This window comes from Gymnodraco acuticeps, unplaced genomic scaffold (assembly GCF_902827175.1).
Source record: "Gymnodraco acuticeps unplaced genomic scaffold, fGymAcu1.1, whole genome shotgun sequence".
Lineage (NCBI taxonomy): Eukaryota > Metazoa > Chordata > Actinopteri > Perciformes > Bathydraconidae > Gymnodraco > Gymnodraco acuticeps.
The window spans coordinates 329,673-353,290 of record NW_022991970.1 but is presented as its reverse complement, the minus strand read 5'-3'; the positions used below and the strand labels follow the sequence as shown (position 1 = coordinate 353,290).

Here is a 23,618-nt window from a genome sequence, read left to right as displayed (position 1 = left end):
GTTTGCTCTGTGATAAAGCCATTATTGTAACACCATAAACTTCAGCTTAGGTAAAACTGAATGTGCCCTACCATTGTATACATACACGTTTGACCAATACCAGATTTGAGAACAAACGTTATTACATTTCTTAACGATTCAATGGTGATATTGTTTTCGTATCTATTCTAAAGAGGTAATATAGGTCTTTTCATTTGAGCCGAGATTTTCACATTTCCGAAAGCCCCTGAAAGCATCTGGGTGGAATTTCCAACCACCTCAGCGTCCGTACTGAGACTTCCTCGAGCTGTACTAACCATTATGTTTAAATATGCAACTTTATGGCGTCTTTGGGGGATTTATTACAACTTTAAAGCAAATATTGTCTAACACAAAGGGCTATCATGAAGTCAGTGTTGTGCAGGCCGGTTCATGTGTTGCTGGAGGGCGGCTTTAGTAACTTCTCCGAGCGGCTGAAGGCGGCTGTGCTCCGGCTGAAGGCGGCTGTGCTCCGGCTGCCCGCCATCAGGAGGACACATTCAGGGTAGGTGGACCATTTCACCTTTTGTGTAATTTAGTACTCATGGAAGTGTTTGTGTTTGTGGGGGACTTCACCTGTTATGTGACACATTTTCTCAGTTATTATGACTAAAATAATTCTAATTGAACACGGTCACCCTGTGTAATCAGATGTTGCCAACCTTTGACACAGTGCTCATTCATTTGATCACCGAACAGTTCGCGTTATATCGAGCAACAATAACATGGTTTCAAAATGATTCTAATGTAGTGAAGTTTATTTGACTGGATTTCGTTTTAATCTAGTTATAGTTATATATTGTAAAAAAAAATCTGGCATAGACCACACATTTTATTTTTTGTGTGCAACCCGCCGTCAGAAGTCAGGAATTAGAAATAAATACACAAACAATTACCCCAGTCATCAAATATGTTTAAAGTAAATTAGATCTCTCTCTATTTTCTCTCTTCTACTAAATTAAATTAGTTAAAGACGTTATTTAAATCATAATTGAAACAATGCAATGTAGGACAAAATAAGTCAGCTATAGCATAATAAAATATAACAGACAAAATAGTAAACTTACTTTTACTAGTTACTTGTGTCTTTATTTATAAAACAGCCCGCGAGAGTTTTGTGGACGGTCACGTGACCAGAGGTTTTTGTTCCTACGTCAGAGACACAGAGCTGATCCTCCGCGCGACTTAACTGCCCAGAGACATCTTTCCACAGCATTCTCTGATGTCTTTAACTTTACACTGGCTAGTGACTTAACAAATACGCCTTATAGCAATGTAAACTGCATTGGAAACACGTAGGGAACCGTATATCTCCTGATAATGCTGTCCAGCTCGCATTAACCTGGTATATGGCTACCGTAAATGCAACAGACATGTCTCCCCGCTGAGAAAACAACCGGTGCTGTTCTGCTGCGTTCAAGTTTTCAGGTAAATTCGGTGAAACCGGTAACAACAGGCATGTTTTGTAGCCTATGGCTGTGCTATTCGACAGTGAGTGGCTTTATGGCATCTTAATCTGGTTTATACTATCTCGGTTTTCCCCCCCAATGGACACATTTTGCTGTGCTGGTGAAAATGTATTTTAGCATAGCATTACTACCTGTGCTTATTTTATTACATTAATAATAAAGCCAGTGTCACATTATCACTACAGACACTACTTTATACATGCTACACTGCTACACTTTCAGTTTTTGTAAATTGTAATTTGTGTAATTTCTATTGTTGTCTTTAATATTTTATGCATGCCTTTTTAATGAATATGTAGCTATGTAATGCTCTTCACTGTGGTTGTTACAGTGTAATGTCCCCCTCCGTGGGACGGGTAAAGGTGTTGTGATTCAGTGTTGTTGTTGTTGTTGTCTAACCGGCCTGTTTACATACTTTGAAAAGGAAACAGCTGGTGTAAAGATGTTAAGGCAGTTTATCACATGGTCTGGCAGTGAGTATCTCAGGGACACATTCATGTTAGGACTTGTGTGTGTGATGCTGTTAAGTTAATAGCACTAATTTGTTAGCTCACTCTTAGACATTTAACTGCTTTCATGATGGAAACCTGGGCCGGATACATGTTATTATGTACATCCTGTGTGTTTTCTTTGAAATAATTTGGAGACCACACTGTCTGATCAATTAATAGAAAGATTGGATCTACAGAGAAACAGAGGAGAGAAACTCACTTCAGGCTATATTTGTTGCCTATATGATCAGGCACGCTGGCTGCCTACTTTGGTCTTTGTCTGGTTGTGGTCCATAGAGCTCCATTGTTGTCCCAGAGCCTGTGTGTCTGTGCAGTTTAAGTCCATTCATGAGTGTGAGTGCATTATCAGCATAGCTTTAATGTATTGAGTTCCCTCTAAGAGGACACATACTTGTGAATCTTCTGTTGCATTAGTGTGTTTATGTGTGTATACCTGGCAGAGTCCGTAATGTCTCTTAACACAACAGAGGATCCATCAATACCATGCCACAAAAAGACCACATCCCTAATCAATCAATATGGAAGAGCAACCTCACGCAAGTGCCTTTTCTCATGAGTGCATGAAGGAACTATTATGAGGTGATCATAGTAGTCAGTGAGGGTGTGTGCTGCCCTGTGTCTGCTGTGGATAAAAGCAGGATAAGGAAGGTCTGTGATTAGGCTTACTTTGGAGCGAGTAGGTGCCCACTGCCAACATCAATTTATTTGCTCAGTAAATGTAGGTGTTTCTTCCCCTACCCTTAAACTAAAATGTCAAATTCACCATAATGTTTCCAACCTTTCCTATCAAAGGTCTTATTCCTCTTAAGTCGATCCAGGAATCTTTTATTATACCCCAGGTCTGCACAGCTGAAGCCAGGCCTGATCTCGGTGTAGGCCTCAACTCAAAGTTTAATATTGCACCATCGTGTTTTAGGCGGATATTGTATAATAAGGAATACGTCAGTGCAGTTGTAGCTGTTGCACTGGGCTTTAATATGTTGCAGTGAAGCCTAAGCACATTGTTTTATTTAACGTTGTCTTTTCCAACACGGATTGCCCTTGTTTTTTTAGTATCATGCGTCACAGTACTTCCCATTCAGTATTACACAAGAGGAAAAACACTTCTCTTTGTGTACTTTTATGTGTCACCTACCTCACTTAGCAACTTGTTTCATAATCGTCCTGCAGATGTTATGAGATAAGATTCATATAAAACGGAGATACAATTGGCCTTATTCACCATCATCTTCATCATCTTTCTGTCTCATGCAAATGACTACAGTTCAGCTGTCACACGTTTCAAAGAGATCTGTTATCGTTGCTCTGTCAATCTGTGGTTCCACTGACCGAAGCAGTAGCTTGAAGTGTGTGTTTGTGTGTGTAGGCGTGGTGCTGAGCCCATGGAGAAGCCATCATCTTCAGGCAAAGCAGCTCTGGAGGAGAGGAGGGGTCTGGTGGAGGTAAGCAGTCTGCTCAAGGAGACACAACTAGATACTAAAAAGAATACAGTGTGTTTTTAAAATCTCACATTTAGAATGAAAAACATGCTATGCTCATTTGAGAGACTCCTTATTGCCTGGGGATCTGTGATTCTGCTAGAGCTCAAAATGTACCTCTATAACAGCAGGCCTTTTGACACAATGAATCAGCATGGAAAATATTGTGAGCTGCTAAGTTCTCAGTGTTGATAAAACTGCCACCCTTCTTAGCGTAACATGACCAAAGTCGCTTTGGATAAAGCGTCAGCTAAATGCAATGTAATCATGTAAAAAAGTAATCAAATGTCACCAGAAAAGTACAGTTTGCTAATACATTACATTTCGACAACGACATTTCGTTATAGTTTTCTATTAACTAAAACTATCTGCTGTGAAAAAGACTGTTTACAGGCCCTGTGATTGGGTGTATTGATTATTGCTCCACCTATTGATTTTACACTCTTATTATTGAGTTTCATGGGGAGACACATTTGTTAAAGCCTTAGTCAATTCAGAAGGAGCAGTCCAACATCTTATCCCATTGAGATCCATAATGTCTGTTAGGGCTTAAAAAGATTCAAGTTTGAAAATAAAAATGGTAGTAAGAAGTGACCTCCATAGCCCGCTCCTCATCTCTGCTTCAGTCTAGCAGCTTGACGCTCTTTGAGCCGCTAGTAGCACAGCACTCCAATCCCTCTATTGTGATGTCGAATGTAAACGAATGCATGGATAAAAAGAGGACATCTCTTTGGGTCTGATGTATACATTTTGACCCTATTTATTGAAAATGTTCCTAATGCTCCTTTTAGTGCCTAAACTGCTCTAACCCTTACTATTTAATGGTCTAAAATATTTAATTAATCAGTCTAAATATTTGTTTAAAATAGGTACGATAATAAACACAGACATGTTATATGGATTGGAACATTTATGGTGCATATAGAAGCATTTCAGAGGTGTATTGTTACACCCAAAGCCACCAGAAGCTGAAAATGTATTTGAAACTCAAAGTTTACATTTTGAGGCACAAGAGGATGTCTTGATGATTTTTGGTTATGTGTGTCAGGCTAATTTCTCCTTCTGTTTGTACCTGTGGTGCAGGACAGCTGGGTGCTGAGGGGGGCTGGGGGGGGGGGAGGTGGACCCTCAGACTCCGAGGAAGAGCAGCTCCTCTCGCTCTTCCCGCAAGAGCTTCCGCCTGGACTACCGGCTGGAGGTCAGTCCTCACTCCCCTAAAGCACACTCATCACCTCCTCTTTCCTCACTATCTGATTTCCATTTTCTTCCCTCAACTTGCCAAATTGGAGATTTTACAGCTTCATTTCACTTCATTTTGGAAACTGTTTGCAATTAGTTATTGGGGGATTTTGTGTTCTTTCAATGTTATTGAATGGTGAAAAACTTGAACAAATGGTGAATTTGAATAAAACCCAGGTGGTTTTTATTCAAATTCAAGATAAAGATTTTTAATTTAAATTGTGTTTTAACCTGACGTCGTTTGAAATGCCTTTCTATAACAACTGAAACGACATTGTTTACTTTGATTGTAGGAGGAAGTGACAAAGTCCTGTCGGGACAAAAATGGCCGCTGGACCAACCCCTGGCCCACATGGCGCTTCCCCTCCTACACCACCCTGCTCAGATTCCTGCTGCTGGATAAAAACCACAGCAATGTACCAACCAGTAAAGAGGTGGGTACAAATAAGACTAACATCTAATATATTATTAGTCTCAATCAGTGTTTCCGCCGGACCAGGGCTGAGAGGGCGTCCACCCCGAGAGAATTTTGAATTGCGCCATCTCTTATAGATACTATCTCTTTACGTCTCCCTGCCGACAGGGACACCCCTCCTGGCATGGTCCTTGGAAGATGCGGCGGTGTTTTGTTTTTTTCGACACAGGAGGCTGGAGGCGAAAATAATCCCACCAGACTCCTTTGCCCCTCCAACAGAGGGATGACCTTGTCCTTTTTCCTTTTCGTCATTTCAAGCGATAAAAACTCTCGATCTTCTCTCAAATTATTTATTTTTTTGGACGCCCTCGGCTCGCGTTCAGGGCGTTCCGAGCTGAATAAGAGCGTCAAATGACGGCAAGACGCCCCCCTGGCGGAAACGCTGGAATAGTGTCTGATCAGTAATAGAGGGTTTAAATGTAACCTCAGTACATAGTGGCTGATATAGCTCCACCCTAAGCCTAAACTCACCTACTTCTAAACAACTGAATAAATATAAAAGTGTTGGAAGGTGTTCTGAACTTACTCAAATATTACCTAAAATATTGTTAAGCCAGGGTGTCTGGCACTTGTATTATCCTTATAGTGACCGGCATTAGAGGTCATATACAGTATTCCCCTCGTCTGTTGGATTATTGCTGTGAGTATTAAGCTCCAAGTAGAAACCTTGCTGAGCTCTGTTGGGGCTTAACAGACTTCAAACTATGCTTTCACAGCAACAGAAACATGTTTTAAGCCAAGAATGGCACACTTTTAGTCCTCCAGTAAGGAAATAGATTTACATTTTACCTTGTCAAGGTAGCAAGCTATTTTCTGTAAACATATTCTGAAAGGAGGTAGCTTAAACAGAGCCTTTCCTTCCTCTGTTCAAAGAGGTTTAAACAGGAGAGCGCAGTAATGTGTGCAGAGCGTACAACAGTTCATATGTTATTAGGGTAAGAGGGGATTAGGGATGATTTTTGAAAAGTATGATCAAGCGAGGTCATAAGACTGAAACATCCTCTTAGCCGTCATCAGAATGTGGGTCGGTTGTACATAACATACCCGTAACCCCCCCCCGTAGGCTCTGGACAACGAGCTCCCCGTGCTGGAGCCGTACTTCATCCAGACCCCGGACCTCTCTGAGTCGGGCCCCGGGCTGAGGGTCACCTGGCTGGGTCACGCCACAGTTCTGGTGGAGATGGACGGGCTGAATATCCTCACAGACCCAATGTTCAGCCAGAGGGCCTCACCCTTCCAGTTCATGGGCCACAAAAGGTACCGAGGGCCCCCCTGCACTGTGGAACAGGTTGAGTACCTTTTACATTTTAAAGAAAATAAAAAGCTAACACCCCCTCCACAGTATTTAACCCAGGCCTTGTTTCATTGTCCATCGTCCTTCACCAGCTGCCCAGGATCGATGCTGTGGTCATCAGTCATTCTCACTATGACCATCTGGATGCTGGGTCTGTGGCCAGCCTGAACGCACGCTTCGGAGGGGAGCTACGCTGGTACGTGTCCTGGATCTGTAGTCTGAAAGTACATTTAAAGAGGCCCTATTGTGCATTTTGGGCTTTTCCCTCTCCTCTAGTGAGTTATAAGCTTTCTGTTAATGTAAATGGTCTGCAAAGGCTAAAATCCCTGTTCCCTCCAGAAGGAGTTTCTCTAACACACTCGCCCCCCCCCCCCTGCCTGAAATGTTATTGGACACCTTTGTTTACTTCCGTAACATAGACTGACACTCACGCTCCTATTGGCTAGCGCTCAAAAACATTGTACGTGATTGGCTAAGGGGCGGGACATCTCTAAGCGGTTGACCAATCACAACAGAGCCGGTTTCAGACAGAGGGTGAAAAGAGGTGCTGCAGCAGTATGAGAACAATAAAGAGAAAATTAGCAGAATAGGGCCCTTTTTAAAATCCAGTCTTGATAATATTCAGCTTTCGCTCTCAATCATAACATGAAAAGTACTGTGGCATATGAACTGAGTGTGTGTGTGTCTGTGTTGCAGGTTCGTGCCCCTGGGTTTGATGGACTGGCTGGTGAAGACAGGATGTGAGAATGTGATGGAGCTGGATTGGTGGGAGGAGAACTGTGTCCCCGGTCACGATGACGTCACATTCGTCTGCACACCGTCTCAGCACTGGAGCAAACGCACCGCGCTCGACGATAACAAGGTAAGGATTCAATATTACCTTTGTGTTATTGCCGTCACCTAAAGTGCAGGCAAATGAGACATAACCATACATTTAACAAAAATACATGCATTCGTAGAAAAGTCAACATATAAAAGGCCAGGTTTATTAGATTATTCTGAAATATATTGATGTATTTCCCCCAGTCTTTATGGAGCAGCTGGTCTATTTTGGGTCCGGACCATCGATTCTTCTTCGCTGGTGATACCGGCTACTGCTCTTCCTTCCAAGAGATCGGACGACGCTTCGGACCCTTTGACCTCGCGGCAATCCCCATCGGAGCCTACCTGCCCAGGTACTGCACATTATTCACACACTGTCTACTTTCATCATGCCTATTATTTCCTCCAGTCAACATGGTAATTCAATTGTGAGTTATTGCAGACTATGACTTGTCATAGTTCAAGTTTTTAATATACTGCCCCCTCATGTAATAGGATTACAACAACTCTACCTTAAACTATCAAATGACCAAACCAAGGTGGTATTTAGGACAGAGAGGCACATGCCACTAGAGATCATTTCTGTTTATTAGAGTTTACAGAGACAAACATGTAAGAACATTCTTTTTTTCAGGGACATGATGCAGGGGCAGCATGTAGATCCAGAAGAGGCTGTTCAGGTCCATCAAGACCTTCAGGCCAAACAGTCCGTGGCCATCCACTGGGGAACGTTCACTCTCGCCTATGAGGTAAGCAGTATACAGTTAATGACAGATAGGGGACATGTTTACTCATTCTTCCTAAGGATGGAGGAGGAACAGCTAGCCTGTCTAAAGAATTTAGGGTACACTTTGTTGATTTAAATAGGATTTGCATGCTGGACAAGTCAGCTCTTTAAAGCAGAGTCTCCAGCTCATAACCCCCTCACAAAACACACAATGTTTAATTAAGCAAATTCTAGGTGAATTGTGTTCCTTTAGACCAGTGGTTCTCAAACTTTTTCTGTCAGGCCCCCCCTTTGGAGAAAAAAAAAAATCGGGCCCCCCCAACACAAATAGTCAGGCTCAGTGGCGGCGCCAGATATTTATTTTGGGGGTTCTGTTGGGTAGCTTGACGTTTCATAGAGGGTGCTCAAACATTTAGGGTTTCCCATTAATGTACCGGTCGCTACAGGGGAATTTTCTACTGCAACACTCCCCACGCAAATACACAGTGTACCCGCAACTGTTACAATGAAGGCACGATAATCAGCTCACGGCATATAGGTGTAAGCAGGGGTAAAGTGCTATTTTTATAGATGGTGTGTGGACCTCACATAGGGGGGTCCGGGGGCAAGCTCCCCCGGGAAGATATTTTTTTAAATATTGAAGTTAAAAGCATCAATCTGGTGCACTTTGAGAGCAAAATGAAGAGATCTATGGATACCTCTCTCAACACCCAGATGAAACAGATCTGTAAACAGATTTACTTTTTCTTTATGGATATTTTACAAATCACTCCCCTTTTAAACTTTATTGTTGTTTTACTGTCATATAGTATTTCATACCTGTTTTTCATTTATTCTCTTATTTTTTTAAAACTATAATGATCATATAAATGTGTGCCTCGGAAATAATTGTTTACATTAATGGTGACCAAAACGTTTGAGATCCACTGAGAGAGTCCTTTAGCTCACTGAGTCTCTCAGTCTGACAAGAGAGGACTCTCCTCCACTTTGTTGTTGAAAAGACTCCTTATATCCGTTAGCATAGCTCGCTAGCACCAGAAGCTAACAACAACGATCTCCGGTACCGGTGCGCTCTCTCTCTCTCGCGCACACAAAATGGCTCGTTCCACACACACACAGAGCCGAGCTTTAATGAAACACAGAGACCCAGACGTAATAGTACTGCATCATATTATTTTCGAATCAATACTTTTTCAAATTATGATTTTTTTTTTTTTATCTTTCTTTTTTTTTTATAACAATTTTTCCTCCTGGTCTCTCGAGCCCCCCCTGGCATGCCTCTGCGCCCCCCAGGGGGGGCGCGCCCCCCACTTTGAGAACCACTGCTTTAGACAGACCAGCTATTTACAGTCTATCTGCTAGGGTTAATGCATACTAGTAGAATAGAAGTAGAACCTCACCGAGGTTGCAGAAACATATCTTTCTTTTAACCTGTGAAGCTGACCGTTGAGCGGCCCAGACCAAGCAAGGAGGCAGAGGCAGAACGTCCAAAAATATAACCCGGTGTGGGCATTTATTAAAACTTGAGCACAGGACACAGCCTCAATCTTGCTGTTCCTGTGCACACAGCCACCAGCCTCAATCCTGCTGCTGCTGTTCACGTGAGCCCAGCCTGCAGCCACCAGGATCTCACACACACACACACTCCCTGCCAGCCTCCCAACAGACAGGGAAACAGAGCCTAAATACACACACTCTAATCAGCACAACAAGACACAGGTGAGGGGGGAGGAGACAACACAGGGCACCAGGTGCACACAATCATCAGCCACAGACATGGGGAAAGGGGAACGCATTTCAAAATAAAATACAATAAACACTACATCAATAAATAGTATAAATTGTATAAAAATGCCCGAAGCCGTCAGTTCACAGTGACGAAGTTACCTTCGTCACATAACCCATAAGGATAGAACTGTGATAAATGCAACTAAAGTGAACACTCCCAACAGATAGTCAAGTGTTTGTGTAACCAGAATAGTGTCAGCCAAAGTGTAAGAGAACTCAGCTGAATATATGTCTGCCTTCTCTTAAATAAATATGATTAAATAGAAGACACTCTGATTGTAGAGCAGAAACCGCAATGTCTCTTTCCAGAAATCATGACCTGGTTAGAAACTGAGTAAGAAAACAAAGTTCCTGCATGAATTTATTATTTCTGGTAATAGACATTGTTTTAGCGTCTTTAGCAACAGTAGCAGGCAGCTGTATCCAACATTCAGCAACTCGTAAAGGTGAAAGAGAAAGGATGTCATCTTGATTTTGGGGTGAACTGTCCCTTTAAAGCCAGATTGCTCCTGAGGTAAAGACACCAATATGTTCTGGTAACACAACAGAGACGGGTTGTTTGTTAAGCTGTCTTAATATTTGTGCTGCTTACAGTTTATGCAACCTCATGCTGCCTTGCTCAGAAAGTAAGAATCAAACGTACTCAGGTCTGTCCCCCCTGGTCTTGTTTCCTCCATCAGTTCTACCTGGAGCCTCCGGTGCGTCTCAGAGAGGCCCTGGAGCAGAAAGGACTGAAGCCAGACTCTTTCTTCACTCTGCACCACGGGGAGTCTCGACTCATCTCCTCCCAGGAAGATGTTTTTGACTGATCCCCTGTGCATCTGAAACTTAGAGCAGAACAATTGTGTTAATCATAATTTCATGGACTACAGTCATTTAAGACTGAAAACAATGTATGCATATCATCAACTGAAAATAGTTCATTTAAATGCTACACAGTACTGTTTACTTAATGAAATGTCTGAGTCGTGCTATTGTCATGGTGGGCAAAACAGGAGCTGTGTCTTCACCCAAAAATAATTCTGATTTGCTCTAGGCAATGTTCAGCTACTCATGGGAAACATTTAAATATGCAGTGGAAGTGTCAAAGAGGATTTATATCATTGTAACAAAAAAGAGGTAAGAGCAAATTAGCCATATCTAGAGGCTTGTGTTAACTTCCATTAATGGAAGTAGACATTAGGGTGGTCTGTAAAACACTTTCAGCTCTAAGGAGGACTTCTGGTCCAGATCGGACCCACAAACTGCCACTGAAAAGAAGTCTGCATGCTTATGTCCCCGGGGTGACATAATGCTTTTGGCAAAGACTGTCCAGACTTTATTTGTATATCCGACTATAAATAGTCAAATACAATGCCAATTTAAGTCACATGGAGTAACTCGTGCTCGTCCCATGTGAATTGAGGTATGAATGTATGCGAGTTTGTGGGGTTGAACCACTTACCTTCAGTATACAGCAGCTTCATGTTGACACACACAAAGTTCCTGTGAGCTGTAATATAAACAGTCAACTATTAGAAAGTTACTCAGAGTAGTGGAGTTGCTAGCTAATGCCACAATACCAACATGTGTTTCTCTGAATGTACTTTGGCCAACCCAAATCTACTTGAGATGCAGAAATGTCCAAATAAATCAGATGTGTATGAGATGAAGCCCTGTGTGCTAACAGAGTGCTGCCGGGAGGTGCAGGCAGGAGCTGAGCTGGGATCAGCGCCATGCACTGCACACACATGTCTGTGTGTGACGCTCTGGAGACTTTGTTCTCTTTGCTCATCAGTGTGATCATTCACATGTTTTAATCTGAGGCTGACAGTAGAATCATTTGAGTACTAAACTATTGAACAGATTGTTCTTTATGCTGGATCTTTGAAGCCTGAATGTATGAAACGTGGACAGCACAATGTTGGGTTCAGTTACATTCACAAAGGCAGGGTGTGGATTACACTGTCACAGTTTGCCATTAAAATAACTTGTGATCAAATGTTTTTGTTTCTTGTTGTCGGCAGGACTGTGTACAGTCACCAAGGCCCTGAATCACAACACACACAACCAACACTACAACACACACTATAACCACTCTGTTGTGCAACAACACTGATGTAAACACAATACATACTATTTTACAACGCTAGTATTGGCTGCTACCTAATACTGTAACAACAATGCTGTAAAATAACACTTTGCAGTACATACACTTTGGATGTAATACTATGATAGATTCATTATTTGTTATATGTTCCACTTCATTTTTATAATACTGCAACTCCTCTTTTTTAACATGAACGTGTACTTATTTAACATAATGTTTTGTTAACATGTGCTTGCCTCTTTATTTCATATGTTGTCTGTCCGTGTTGTCCCCTTCGCTGTAGCAGCGTACATATCCCCTCTGTAGAACACAAAGGATTTGTGATTCTGATGTTGCTTTTCTTAACTATTCCACATACTATACTACAAGTACTACAACATGTACTTTTTTTAATATGACAGATATACTTTCATATGACCATCTAATAATTTTCTGATATTTTTCTACATATTATTCATATCATTTTTTATTGATATTTTCAACATACTTCACCATTTTTTTAAAAGTTCAACATATATTATATTATGTTTTGACATTCTATAACCTTTTTCAGATATTTTCAAAATACTAAACTGTCATTTTTTAAACATCTGATATTTTTCTACATATTAAACTGATGGTTTTTATTTGTATTTTATTTTTTGGACGTTTTTTACTATGAATATATTTTCGATAATCTGTTCTATAACTTTTTGTGATATTTTCAACATACTATAGCATTTTTATTTTAAAATGTTCACAAACTATACTTTGACTTACTTGACATTCTATACTATGTTGTGTTTTCTGATATTTTCAACATATTTCCGTTTTTTCTCCTGCATGCTCTGAGAAAAACAAAGTGTTTATGACACAAATATTAGAACATTTGTTTTATTCAACAATAAATACAATTGTTGAATAAACACTTGGTTAGCTCTTAAAAAGACACATTTTTCTTGTGCAGTCTGAAACAAAAGGCTTGTTTATGGGTGTCAAACTCCTCGCCTGTCTGCTTTCTTTGCTTCCATCGCTCCACACGATGAGTAATAAGGAGTATTCACAGGGTAAATGCACTCGTAAATTACCTTTCATTTCATGTTCTGCCATTTCACGTCATTCAATCTTGATTTATTTTTGCACCAAATATTTTCTTTGCCTGGAAATAAATTGATTATTGCATTAATTATTATTCATCAACATTATGAAACCTACTAAATTCAGTTGCATCACAGTTTTGATTGATATATCACTTTTATTTCTTTGACAGTTATTAGCACACCTGATATAAATGTTAATAATGACTAAATGACCTGCTGACTAACCAATAGCAATGCTTAATGACTTGGGACAAATGTAATAACATAACAGCCAAAATAAAAAACATTAACCTTCTGCTCTCCTCAGAGAGTCGCCATATTCCCTTATCGTCCAGCCTGGTCAGATGTCTTCGTTGAAAACAGATCTTTAGAGGTCCCCCTCGCTTTTTTCCATAATGCCTTGAGTTTTGTTGTCCAGTGTTAATCTGCAGTTCAACATATTAGTTACGGTACATCAAATTATATTGTTAACATCACATGGTTTACATACTGTATACATTGTAGTTTATAATATTGATGATGGAATAATGCAAGGAAATTCAATTTGACATCAAAGCTTTATTGTACCTGTGTGGGTCTTTTGGGAGCCCTTTGGTGCTTCAGGGAAAGTTATTCATAAATGGGCCCTGTTCCATGGCGTCCCAGGTCACCTGACCGACAGTAAACATGCCTTCTTATTTTAAATGTAATTATATTAACAAGCAGCTATTGAAAAACGTGCTAGACAAGAGTAGGCTAGACCAGTATTTTTCAAAGTGGGGGCCCGACCCCCCGGGGGGCCGCCAGGGGGCGCCAGGAGGGTCATGCAAAGTTTGAGGGAAACAGGATTCTTTTTTTTTTAAAGTTTATTTATTTTATTTTTTAGATGTTATTAATAACTGTATCTATCAATCTATGTGTCCTTTGATGCCAATCTTTTAATATTTCTTGTTTTTGAATCACACAACCGCCCTTCAAGCCAATCAGAATCGAGCTGCCGCTACTGAGAGTGAAACTGAGTATCTGCTCAGCTTTTGGAGCAAGTGAGAGCTAGTGAATGTTTCGCTCTGCAGCTGGATGAGAGCACGGATGTAGCAAATGTCGCAGAATTGCTTGCATACATCAGATTTATTTCGGAAGACAACTTTGTTGAGGAAATATTATTTTGCAAAGCACTGGAAGGTAGGACCACATGAAGAGACATTTTCCAAGTTTTAGATGAGTACATCATCTCAAATGGACTTGACTTGTCTCGTTGTGTGGGTGTGTGTTCAGATGGGGCAGTGGCGCTATGACAGGCAAAAAAAGCGGAGTAACAGCTTTTATCAGGCAGAAGGCCCCAAATGTAGTGGCAATGCATGCTCAATCGTGAGGCACTTGTACACATCATTTAAAAAGGGTTAGACTAACAAATTGCTACAGGGGACCCCCATATAGCATTATCCTCTGGCGGGGAGCCAGAGGATAATGCTATATGGGGGTCCTTGGCATGGCAAAGTTTGGGAACCCCTGGGCTAGACCACAGACCAGCCTGGGGCAGAAAGTACTTCAGCAATGAAGGGATACAGTTGGGCAGAATTTGTCAAGTACTCTTTTTGTTATTAGGTCCCCGAAATGTTGTTGGAATGGCGTGGATCCAATATCATTCTATGAAAAACAATCCAAAAATAAGTTTAGTTGCATTGAGATTTGGGTCATTTAAAAATATGTAAACCATGTTAATATTGTTTGTGGTCACACTGCCTCTGTCCTCTTTTCTGCTCTGTTGGACTTGAAGGTCAACAAACCCTTTTTTCTGATATTTTTTAGCTAGGAAACAACTTTCACATAATTATTACATACCACAACACTTGAATTGTCCAGTCTGACTGTGCTGAATCTGTCAGTAGGCTCTGGAGAGAACTTCCTCCTGCTCTACAGTGTGGTGGCCTGTGTCCTGAGTCCAAAGACATGCATAGCCAGGTGGTAATGTTTGGCAGCACTTTAAGCAAAAGGTTGAAAGATTATTATTACAAAGACTTCACCAATGAATGATTTCAGGAAGCATTGTACTAAAGGACAGAAATCACTTATTGTTTTCGGCATTTTTCATGACATGACTTAACAGCGATGCATGATGGGTAGCCCTATGCAACCATGCTTCGCCTGTCCAGACACAATGCTGTGGTTTCTGGAGAGCAGTTCCTGGAGGCTGACTCCATAGAAGTTATAGGCCATGGACTGCAGAAGGACTGTTGAGCCATCGCATATCAACACGGCAGGCCTTTGCTTGGCTCTTCTTCCATGGAGTCTTATTCAATCCGTCACAAATGCCCCAATGAAATATGATATGGAGGCCGTTGTGTGGTCATTGGTGATGTCTGTGGCCTCGGAGACAGGGGAGGATCCTTTGAATGGATTTCGGAGCACCATCTCGTATACATAAAACGGTGAGGTTTTCCCTTTTGCTCCCTGTCGCTTCCAAATATACAATATCTTCCCTGCACCTGTCATGGAAGAGGTCAACCGTTTTCTTGGATCATAGCACGACACCTTTAGGATGGGATATCATTTTTTGAATGACTGCTTCCTCAGTCCCGAGCTCTTCCTTCATCATTTTTTGGAGGCTGATCATTTCATTGTTTTTCTTTCTGTGCTTTTTTCATTGCTGCAAGGACAATGTTTTCATGACACCAGTTGATGGTACCTGATCTCGGTTTCCAGAAGCCAACACAGTGTCATCCAGCTTATTCCGATTTTGAAGGCATTAGCAAGGGCATCCCATTCATCTGCAAACACAGGCCGAAGTTTCAGTTCTTCACAGTGGTGCCATGCTGTGTCACAGGACAGTCATCAAAAACACACTACCCAAAACATGAAAAAAGTGACACTTTTTTAACTGACCCAACTGCTCGCACACTGCCATTTGAAGGCAAAGCAACAGTGTGGGGGGGACACTGCGGATGCCGTCGGCCATGACCGAAGTCGTTTAAAGACTTGAATCAACGCTTATAATAATACATTTGATTTATATAGCGCTTTTCCTGGTGCTCAAATCGCTTTACAAGCAAGGAAAGAAGAAAAATAACAACAAAAGTAAAAAGTGCTAAGCTAGGTGGAATAAGGAGTTGAAGGCTAGAGTGAAAAGGTGCGTTTTGAGGGATTGTTTGAATGATGTCAGAGTGTTGGCAATTAATTTTAAACAGACAGTTCAACAGAAGGATACCCAAAAAATGTAATGTTATCATTTAAATATTGAATTGTTCTCTCTTAGTAAGATCCCATTTTCAATAAAATTGCTGTCTTACCTTGATTTGAAGATGAAGTCCATTTGCCTATCCTTCTGGACAAAAATCTCTATTACTTTTTTGTAAAAGTCCTCCTTTTGTTCTTGTAGTTTCAAAAGTCTATCATAAATCTAATCTAATCAATAGATTTATGATTCGAAAATTATAAAAGTAGGGTAGACATGTGGATATTATCCGGCTGAACAAAATGTGCATTTATCTAACAGCTACGTTTCCCACAGACCTTATTTGGAGCTATTTTCTAAAATCCTATGGAGAAATCTCATTGCTTTTTTGTCGAGGGAAGCCATGCGCAGCTTACTTCCTGGTTTTAGGATGCGTCACTGCAGCTCTCTCGTCTCCTCTTCACACACCACACTTTTCGCGGCACACGTAGGCCCATTCCCAAACCGCCCCCTACACCCTACACCCTACCCCTACACCCTACCCCTCCGTTTGCTCGTTCACGCGGAGGGTCCGCCATATTGAGGGCTGTTCCAAAGCAACGAGTGTGGAGCGGTGTGGAGGGGGAGTGGGCTATCAAGCCCTCAAACAGCGAGTCTGCAGCGGTGCTGACTTGAGACCGGTCTCTACCTGACCGGAGTCACGCTGTGTGTGTCCGTCAGGAAACACGCTGTTTACAAGTAGTTCCAGCAAACATCCACTGATAAATTGCGATGTTAACAACCTCATGATAACCTCATATGTTTTTAACTTAGGATCATACCTGTGTTTAGTCTAGAAAAAGGTAAATGTGTGCATTTTATTATAAAGTTGTGTACATTTACAGACTGTTGCAAAAACTAAGAAGCTTATAAACATCAGGTTTAAAACTAAAAGAGCTTTGAAACACAATGAAAGATGTTTGGAGTTTTATTTGAGTTATTCATTTAAACTTTTTGTTTAAGAGATGCTGATTTGAAACCGTTGTTACATACAGTTACGGCATTTCCTGTTTCTGCCGGAGAGAGGGGAGGCCGTCCCAAAGCTTGCTGCTGTATTTACTCCCTCCATCTGACAGGAGGGAGCCTCGTTGAGCTGCGAGTGTGGCTACGGACGGAGTTCACTCCGTCACGGAGGAGTAGGGTCGAGGGAGTGGTTTGGGATTTGGCCGTACTTACAGCCAATCAGCTCTGAATGATGTGAGATGACGTATGGTGGGGATGGCAGCTCTATGCCCCTATGGTCATTATTTTTTTGCCACACACATTAAATAGGAAAATATTCTGAGCATGCGCAGTGTAGTTTTTACTATGAGGTTTTATGAAGAACTTGTGGTAAAATATATTTGTAAAAAGAAAATGAAGAGCTACTGATTTGAAAAAACGGCTCTCTGTATAGTTTAAATCTCCTAACAATGTTGTCCATTTATTCTTCTCCCCTCGAGTCCAACAGTGTCAGTTTTATTAAGAACTTTCAGTAAAAAATATTTGTAAAATATGAAGAGCAGCTGATTTGAAAAGACATGCATATATTATAAAATATATGTATGTAAAAGGAGAATGTATGTATGTAAGAGTGAAAATGTATGTATGTAAAAGGAGAATGTATGTATGTAAGAGTGAAAATATATGTATGTAAAAGGAGAATATATGTGCGTGAGAGGACCAGTATGAATTACGGCCTGTACGGCCCCTCATATTTTACAGTCACCGTTGACCTAAACAGAGAGAGGGAGGGGCAGGATCGGGTTTTGTCCCACATGGCTCTAAACAGCTCAATAGGCACACACTGTAGACACTAATTAGAAGAACACAGACTAAAACAGCAATGTACAGACGAATCAGATGATTAAACATGATCTTAAAATATATTTGATATATTTTTTAATTTATTTTTTGCATTTTGTTGTAATCATTATTTGTAATACTTTCTGCTGACACTAGGTGGGGCTGGGGATGTTGCTCGCCATTCCCGCATCAGCCTTCCATCCAACAGGGGGACGATGCACAACCTGCTGGGTCGACCAGCAACCCGATGGCTACCTCGTGGGTTTGTTTCTTCGGGGCGTGCGGCTGCATGTCCCGGCTGCGCTAGCTGACGACGACTAGCGGCTAACCACGAGGGGCTAACGACGGCTAGCAGCTACCCATGGCTGCCAGTTAGCGGCTAACGGCTAGCTGTTAACGGCTGTCGACGTATTTCTGTTAACATCTGACTATTAACAATTTTTTCCGGTGCCGGAGAGGAGGTTCGACCAGCCGGTTGACCTCGTGTGGACACTCTCACCTTTTTCACCACCTCGACGGCGGTTCCAGACGCCACTCACATTTTCATCGGCGCCTGGGTGGCGCACTCCTGGACCCCGTCTCGCCTCGACGGTTTTGGACGTCGCCCATGCTGCCATCGGCCCGTGGGTGGCGCGCTCCGGAACCTGTCTGGCCTCTCCTGCCTTCCGGGGATATCCAGACGCCACTCACGTTTTCATCGGCGCCTGGGTGGCGCACTCCTGGACCCCGTCTCGCCTCGACGGTTTTGGACGTCGCCCATGCTGCCATCGGCCCGTGGGTGGCGCGCTCCGGAACCTGTCTGGCCTCTCCTGCCTTCCGGGGATATCCAGACGCCACTCACGTTTTCATCAGCGCCTGGGTGGCGCACTCCTGGACCCCGTCTCGCCTCGACAGTTCCGGACGTCGCCCATGCTCCATCGGCCCATGGGTGGCGCGCTCCGGGATCCTATCTGGCCTCTCATCTGTCCACGGCTACTTCCTCCCGGGGAAACTGCTCCTGCCTCCCGGGGATGCCTCAAGGCTTGCGGAGGATTTTGTGCCCGCCGCCGTTGTGCGTTTGCCTGCGGCCGGGTTGCTCTCCTGCTTTCCGGGGATACCTCAACGCCTGCTGAAGACTTCGTGCCCGCCGCCGCTGCGCGTCTGCCTGCGGCCGGGTTGCTCTCCTTCCTCCCGGGGTGACTGCTCCTGCCTCCCAGGGATACCTCAACGCCTGCTGAGGACTTCGTGCCCGCCGCCGCTGCGCGTCTGCCTGCGGCCGGGTTGCTCTCCTTCCTCCCGGGGTGACTGCTCCTGCCTCCCGGGGATACCTCAATGCATGCTGAGGACTTCGTGCCCGCTGCCGCTGCGGGCACGAATAAATAAAAAATTGTTTTATACGTAAATTGCAATTTATTTAAAATGTCAAGTTCAAGGAACTTTGATCATACATGGAGCCTATAGTTTTAATTTAAAAGATTTTTTTTTCAATAAATAAATCTAATTTATATTTACATAACATTACAAGCATTAAATATAACACTGAAATGGTAAAAAAAAACGCAAATTATTATTAATAATATCAAATAAATGTCAGTCACCCAAAATTACGTCATTGGTGTTACTGCTACACAAAACGCTTTTATTTTTGAAATAATGTACTGTCTCTGAAGTGCCTCCTGTAACAAGAGATCATTTGAGGCAGTGCAGTGGACAAAGACATAAGGAAAGTCAGATACTTCTTACTTTGTTTGTTAAAGGTGTCATTTTATCTTCAAATTTTACATGCGTCTTTCAAGTCTGTCATTAGTGTTACTCATTGCATAGCCCTAGGGGTGAACATTTGAATAGGAAAATGTATTGTATTGAAGAGTTAAACGATTTTGATATTAACTGAAGCCATATTTGGTCTGACACATTGTAGCCATTTTGTTAAAATGGTAGTGTTTTCACCAAATTGTCACTGGTGTTACTCTTCTTCCTGGTAACACGTAACACCAGTGACTGACATTCCTATACAAATAAGCTTTGTATAAAGTATAAAAATAATAAAAATATTTTAAGCTCTACTTGTTGTGGATTCATCAAGTTAAGAGTTAGTTATTGCTATTTAACAGGTTTTAGATGTTTTTAGAAGGAATATATTTCAGCAGATTTGTATCACCCAGATTCCACCTTTTCTGTAGAATGACCAGTGGCGTTTCTAGGTGTACAAAACTGGGGGGGCAGAAAGAGGTCGGGGGAGAGAGAGAGAGAGAGAGGGGGGGGGGGGACAGAGAGAGGGAGGAGAGAGAGAGGGGGGACAGAGAGAGGGGGGGAGGAGAGAGAGAGGGGGAGTGTCAAATTACATACTGAAGACCACAGGAGCAACACTGTGAGCGCATACATTTACGTACACAGCGTGGGGATGTCATAGTAATGCACCTTCATACATGGAGTAAAGGTCACCATCACAAAGTAATTCTTAACAATAACAACAACCGTAATGCTTTAGCATTAAAACACCATAGACTGTAAATATAAGGAAAACACAGACACTCATCATCGAGGTCACAATATCAATCGATCCAGCAGAGGCAAAACACAGTAGATCAACAAAATATATGACATAAATGAACTTACCAAAGCTTAAGGCTCACTTGAAAAGAAAAGCGGCACGGCGGTCCTTCCTCTGACAGAATGTGTCTATCACTTTGGGGATGAAGTCCTGTAGTTGCTGGATCAACTGGCTTTCAATTGAAAGCATGGCCAATGCGTTGAGTCGCGGCTGTCCCATGGTGTTGCGAGTGAAAGTCTTTATCCTTTTGAGGGTGGAAAAGGTCCTCTCTGACTCGGATGTCGTCATCGGAGTTGTCACTATTATTTTGACCAAAATAACAGTCTCAGCAAACGTTTCCTCCAAGTTGTTCTCGTGAATGGATTTCAACAGAGACAGGGCAGTGTTTCCAGTGTGAAGCTCACTGTGGCGGTAGAGCGTGGTCAGCTCAGACTTCAACTTCTCCTTGTTTCCCAACGCAGGCCACAGTTTCACGGCGCAGTCAAGCTCAGGTGTAGGAAATGACAGGACATGCTGTGGGAAGAATGAGCTGTCAACAAGCTTTGCAGCGATCAAATGGTCACTCTGTGAGAACCTCTGTTCCACCTGTGAGATGACTGTGTCACAAGCCTCCTTCATCACCGGCGCTGTGCTGCTGACTCGTCGGCCTGGCTCGTCTGTTCCATCATGAGCAGTGGCGGCCAATGCATCAGTTTTCTGCCTCATTTTCTGAACATTTTCCTTGAAACGGCAGAGCGCGCTGTTGATCCCAGGTGCATCGATGCTTCGTTTTTTGCAGAGTGTTGTATAGAACATCCACTTCTGGCATAAGCAACGAAAAAAACTCCAGGAGCTGCATAAATGCTCGGTCCCGCAGTTTCTTTGACAGGCCGTATGCCTCACTTATGGTGACCGCATCCCATCCTGGTTGTGCGCGTATATGCTTCATACACTGAAGTAGTGCATCTCGGGTCTCCCAAACCGCGTTCACAGTTCTGCTTTTAAAGTTCCATCTCACAGCCGGTGGCCGTGGGATGCGTCTCTGTGTTGCCTCTGCAAGAGCTGCAACACGTTTTGGAGCACCGGAGAAAAAAGTGGAAAAAGCAGTTAGATCTGCAAAAAACACCTTCAGGATGCTCATCCTGGCTGAACACAGTTGCTGCAGGGTCAGGTTCAGTTGGTGGGCGTAGCAGTGAACAAACTGAGCGTTTGGGTACATCTCCTTCATCACCGTCTGTACCCCGCGCACGTTACTGCTCATGACGGCCGCCCCGTCATAGGTCTGAGCGATTAGCTTTTCTTTCAGCTTCAGGGGTTCCAGAACAGCCTTGATGCTGTTAGAGAGACCTACACCAGTTTGTCCTTTACTTCCACAAACTCCAAAAAACGCTCTGTAACTGTGAGGTCAGGCATAATGTATCGCAGCACAATCACCATTTGCGATTTACAGGAGACATCGGTTGTCTCGTCGGCCTGAACGGCAACAAATGATGTGTTGTCCACTTGCTTGGCTATTTCCTCCCTGTACACATCATACATGCAGTCCAAGAGTTCATTCTGTATGGTGCTTGATGGTCCCTTTGAAAACAAGCTGAGCTTCGTAGTGCCGTTGAAGCCTGGAATCGCCCTCACACATTGTCTCGAAAATTGACCTGAATATCCCTGGATTCAGAGAGTCCGCCGACTCGTTGTGGCCCCGCAGTGCTGTCTCACATTTCCCACACAGTTTAATACAGGTGATGATCCGACCAAGCACGTACCTGTTTTCTTCCACCTTCCTATTATGAGAATCAATGCCGCGTCTGTAGGCGCTGTCAATCTGAGCTGCAACATTCACCCTTCCAAGTAATCCCAATTTTACGGCATTTTCCAAATGACTGTTGCTGCTCTCATGCTTCATTGTCCTCTCCCAAAGATGCTTTAAGTCCTTGTAACCTGTCCTCGACCAAGTACCTTGATCTTCACCAAAAAGCAGGCAAGGAAAGCAAAAGAGGGAATTCTTCTGGATGCTCGCCGTTAGCCATTTCTTTTTAGCAAACCACTCAGCGTTAAACCCACGTTTAACTTTGCCCGCAGTCTGGACCATTTGGAAATCCGGTGGATGGTGGGCACCGAGGCGCTTTACCTCCAGTTTCTCTCCGAGACTAAGTGTCTAAATGTGTGCTCCAGTAAATGGTCAACTTCATTCATTTTCTTTCAGTTTTTTACTTCTTTTAATCGCTGGTGATGTTAGCTATATGCTGCTCTCTCGTCTCCTCTTCAAACTACACGTGACGTTTCGCAGCACTGCACACGTGAGTACTTACAGCCAATCAATTCTGAATTATGTGAGATGACGTATGGTGGGGATGGGAGCACTATGCCCCTACGGTCATTATTTTTTTGCCACACACATTAAATAGAAAAATACTCTGAGCATGCGCAGTGTAGTTTTTACAATCACCGTTCACTTAGACTGTGAGAGGGAGGGGCAGGATCGGGTTTTGTCCCACATGGCTCTAAACAGCTCAAAACGGCACTCTAGACACTAATTAGAAGAACACAGACTAAAACAGAAATGTACAGACGAATCAGATTATTAAACATGACCTTAAAATATATTTTATATGTTTTTTTTATTTATTTTTTAGTATTTTTTTGTAATCATTATTTGTAATACTTTCTTCTGACACTAGGTGGGGCTGTGCCCCACCTGCCCCTAATGACCCGCCGCCACTGAGAATGACCCAGTTAACGTTAGCTAATCACACTTCATTTCAAGACACCGGAATTGTTATTAATGTTAAACAAATAAAACTTTAAAAGCACTTCACATTACTCACACTCACATGTGCGTTGTCATTCATATGAATGTATCCTGCTCGCTAGGTTGCAGTGTAACTAAAAGTTGTTTGCGATCCGCCTTTTTAAAAAAAGAAGAAGGGTCCAGAAACTGCGGTCTGCAGCTTCATGCTACTCGCGGTGACCGGCGTCCAGCAGCAGAACGCGGGAGTCCAGGGAAGAGCAGAAACTCAGCCGCTTCCAGAACAAACTGACTCATCATAACTCTATATATTTACTTTACTCATGTACGTTTCTTCAAGGGACGGGGACAAACTGGGTAAAGTGTTTCACATTTCTCTTTTCTTTTCTCCTCTAGTC

At 42.6% G+C, this 23,618-nt stretch overlaps 1 protein-coding gene and 2 long non-coding RNA genes across 6 annotated transcripts; 1 reads left to right on the top strand and 2 right to left on the bottom strand.

The window, feature by feature from the left end:
* Window positions 1-252: 252 nt before the first annotated feature.
* On the top strand, window positions 253-11,803 carry napepld (N-acyl phosphatidylethanolamine phospholipase D). Its single transcript, XM_034200818.1, is given in 11 exon segments — window positions 253-523; window positions 3,366-3,441; window positions 4,561-4,584; window positions 4,586-4,675; window positions 5,010-5,150; window positions 6,255-6,479; window positions 6,578-6,681; window positions 7,182-7,347; window positions 7,512-7,660; window positions 7,942-8,056; window positions 10,503-11,803. Coding segments are annotated over 11 exon segments (1,359 nt in total). The 5' UTR covers window positions 253-383; the 3' UTR covers window positions 10,632-11,803.
* On the bottom strand, window positions 7,878-11,314 carry LOC117536107. The gene is made up of 3 exons (XR_004567496.1): window positions 11,267-11,314; window positions 10,466-10,649; window positions 7,878-8,049 (listed from the first exon to the last, which is right to left on the bottom strand). It is a non-coding gene; the product is annotated as an uncharacterized LOC117536107 (long non-coding RNA).
* Window positions 11,804-12,147: 344 nt separating the features above from the next.
* On the bottom strand, window positions 12,148-16,376 carry LOC117536108. Of its 4 annotated transcripts, none has more exons than XR_004567499.1 (5): window positions 16,257-16,376; window positions 14,812-15,737; window positions 13,282-13,640; window positions 12,979-13,049; window positions 12,148-12,211 (listed from the first exon to the last, which is right to left on the bottom strand). It is a non-coding gene; the product is annotated as an uncharacterized LOC117536108 (long non-coding RNA). The 4 variants fall into 4 exon arrangements; XR_004567500.1 differs by lacking the exon at window positions 16,257-16,376 and adding an exon at window positions 12,671-12,738 and having other exon boundaries at window positions 14,812-16,208; XR_004567498.1 differs by lacking the exon at window positions 16,257-16,376 and having other exon boundaries at window positions 13,282-13,415; window positions 13,558-13,640; window positions 14,812-16,208.
* Window positions 16,377-23,618: the final 7,242 nt, after the last annotated feature.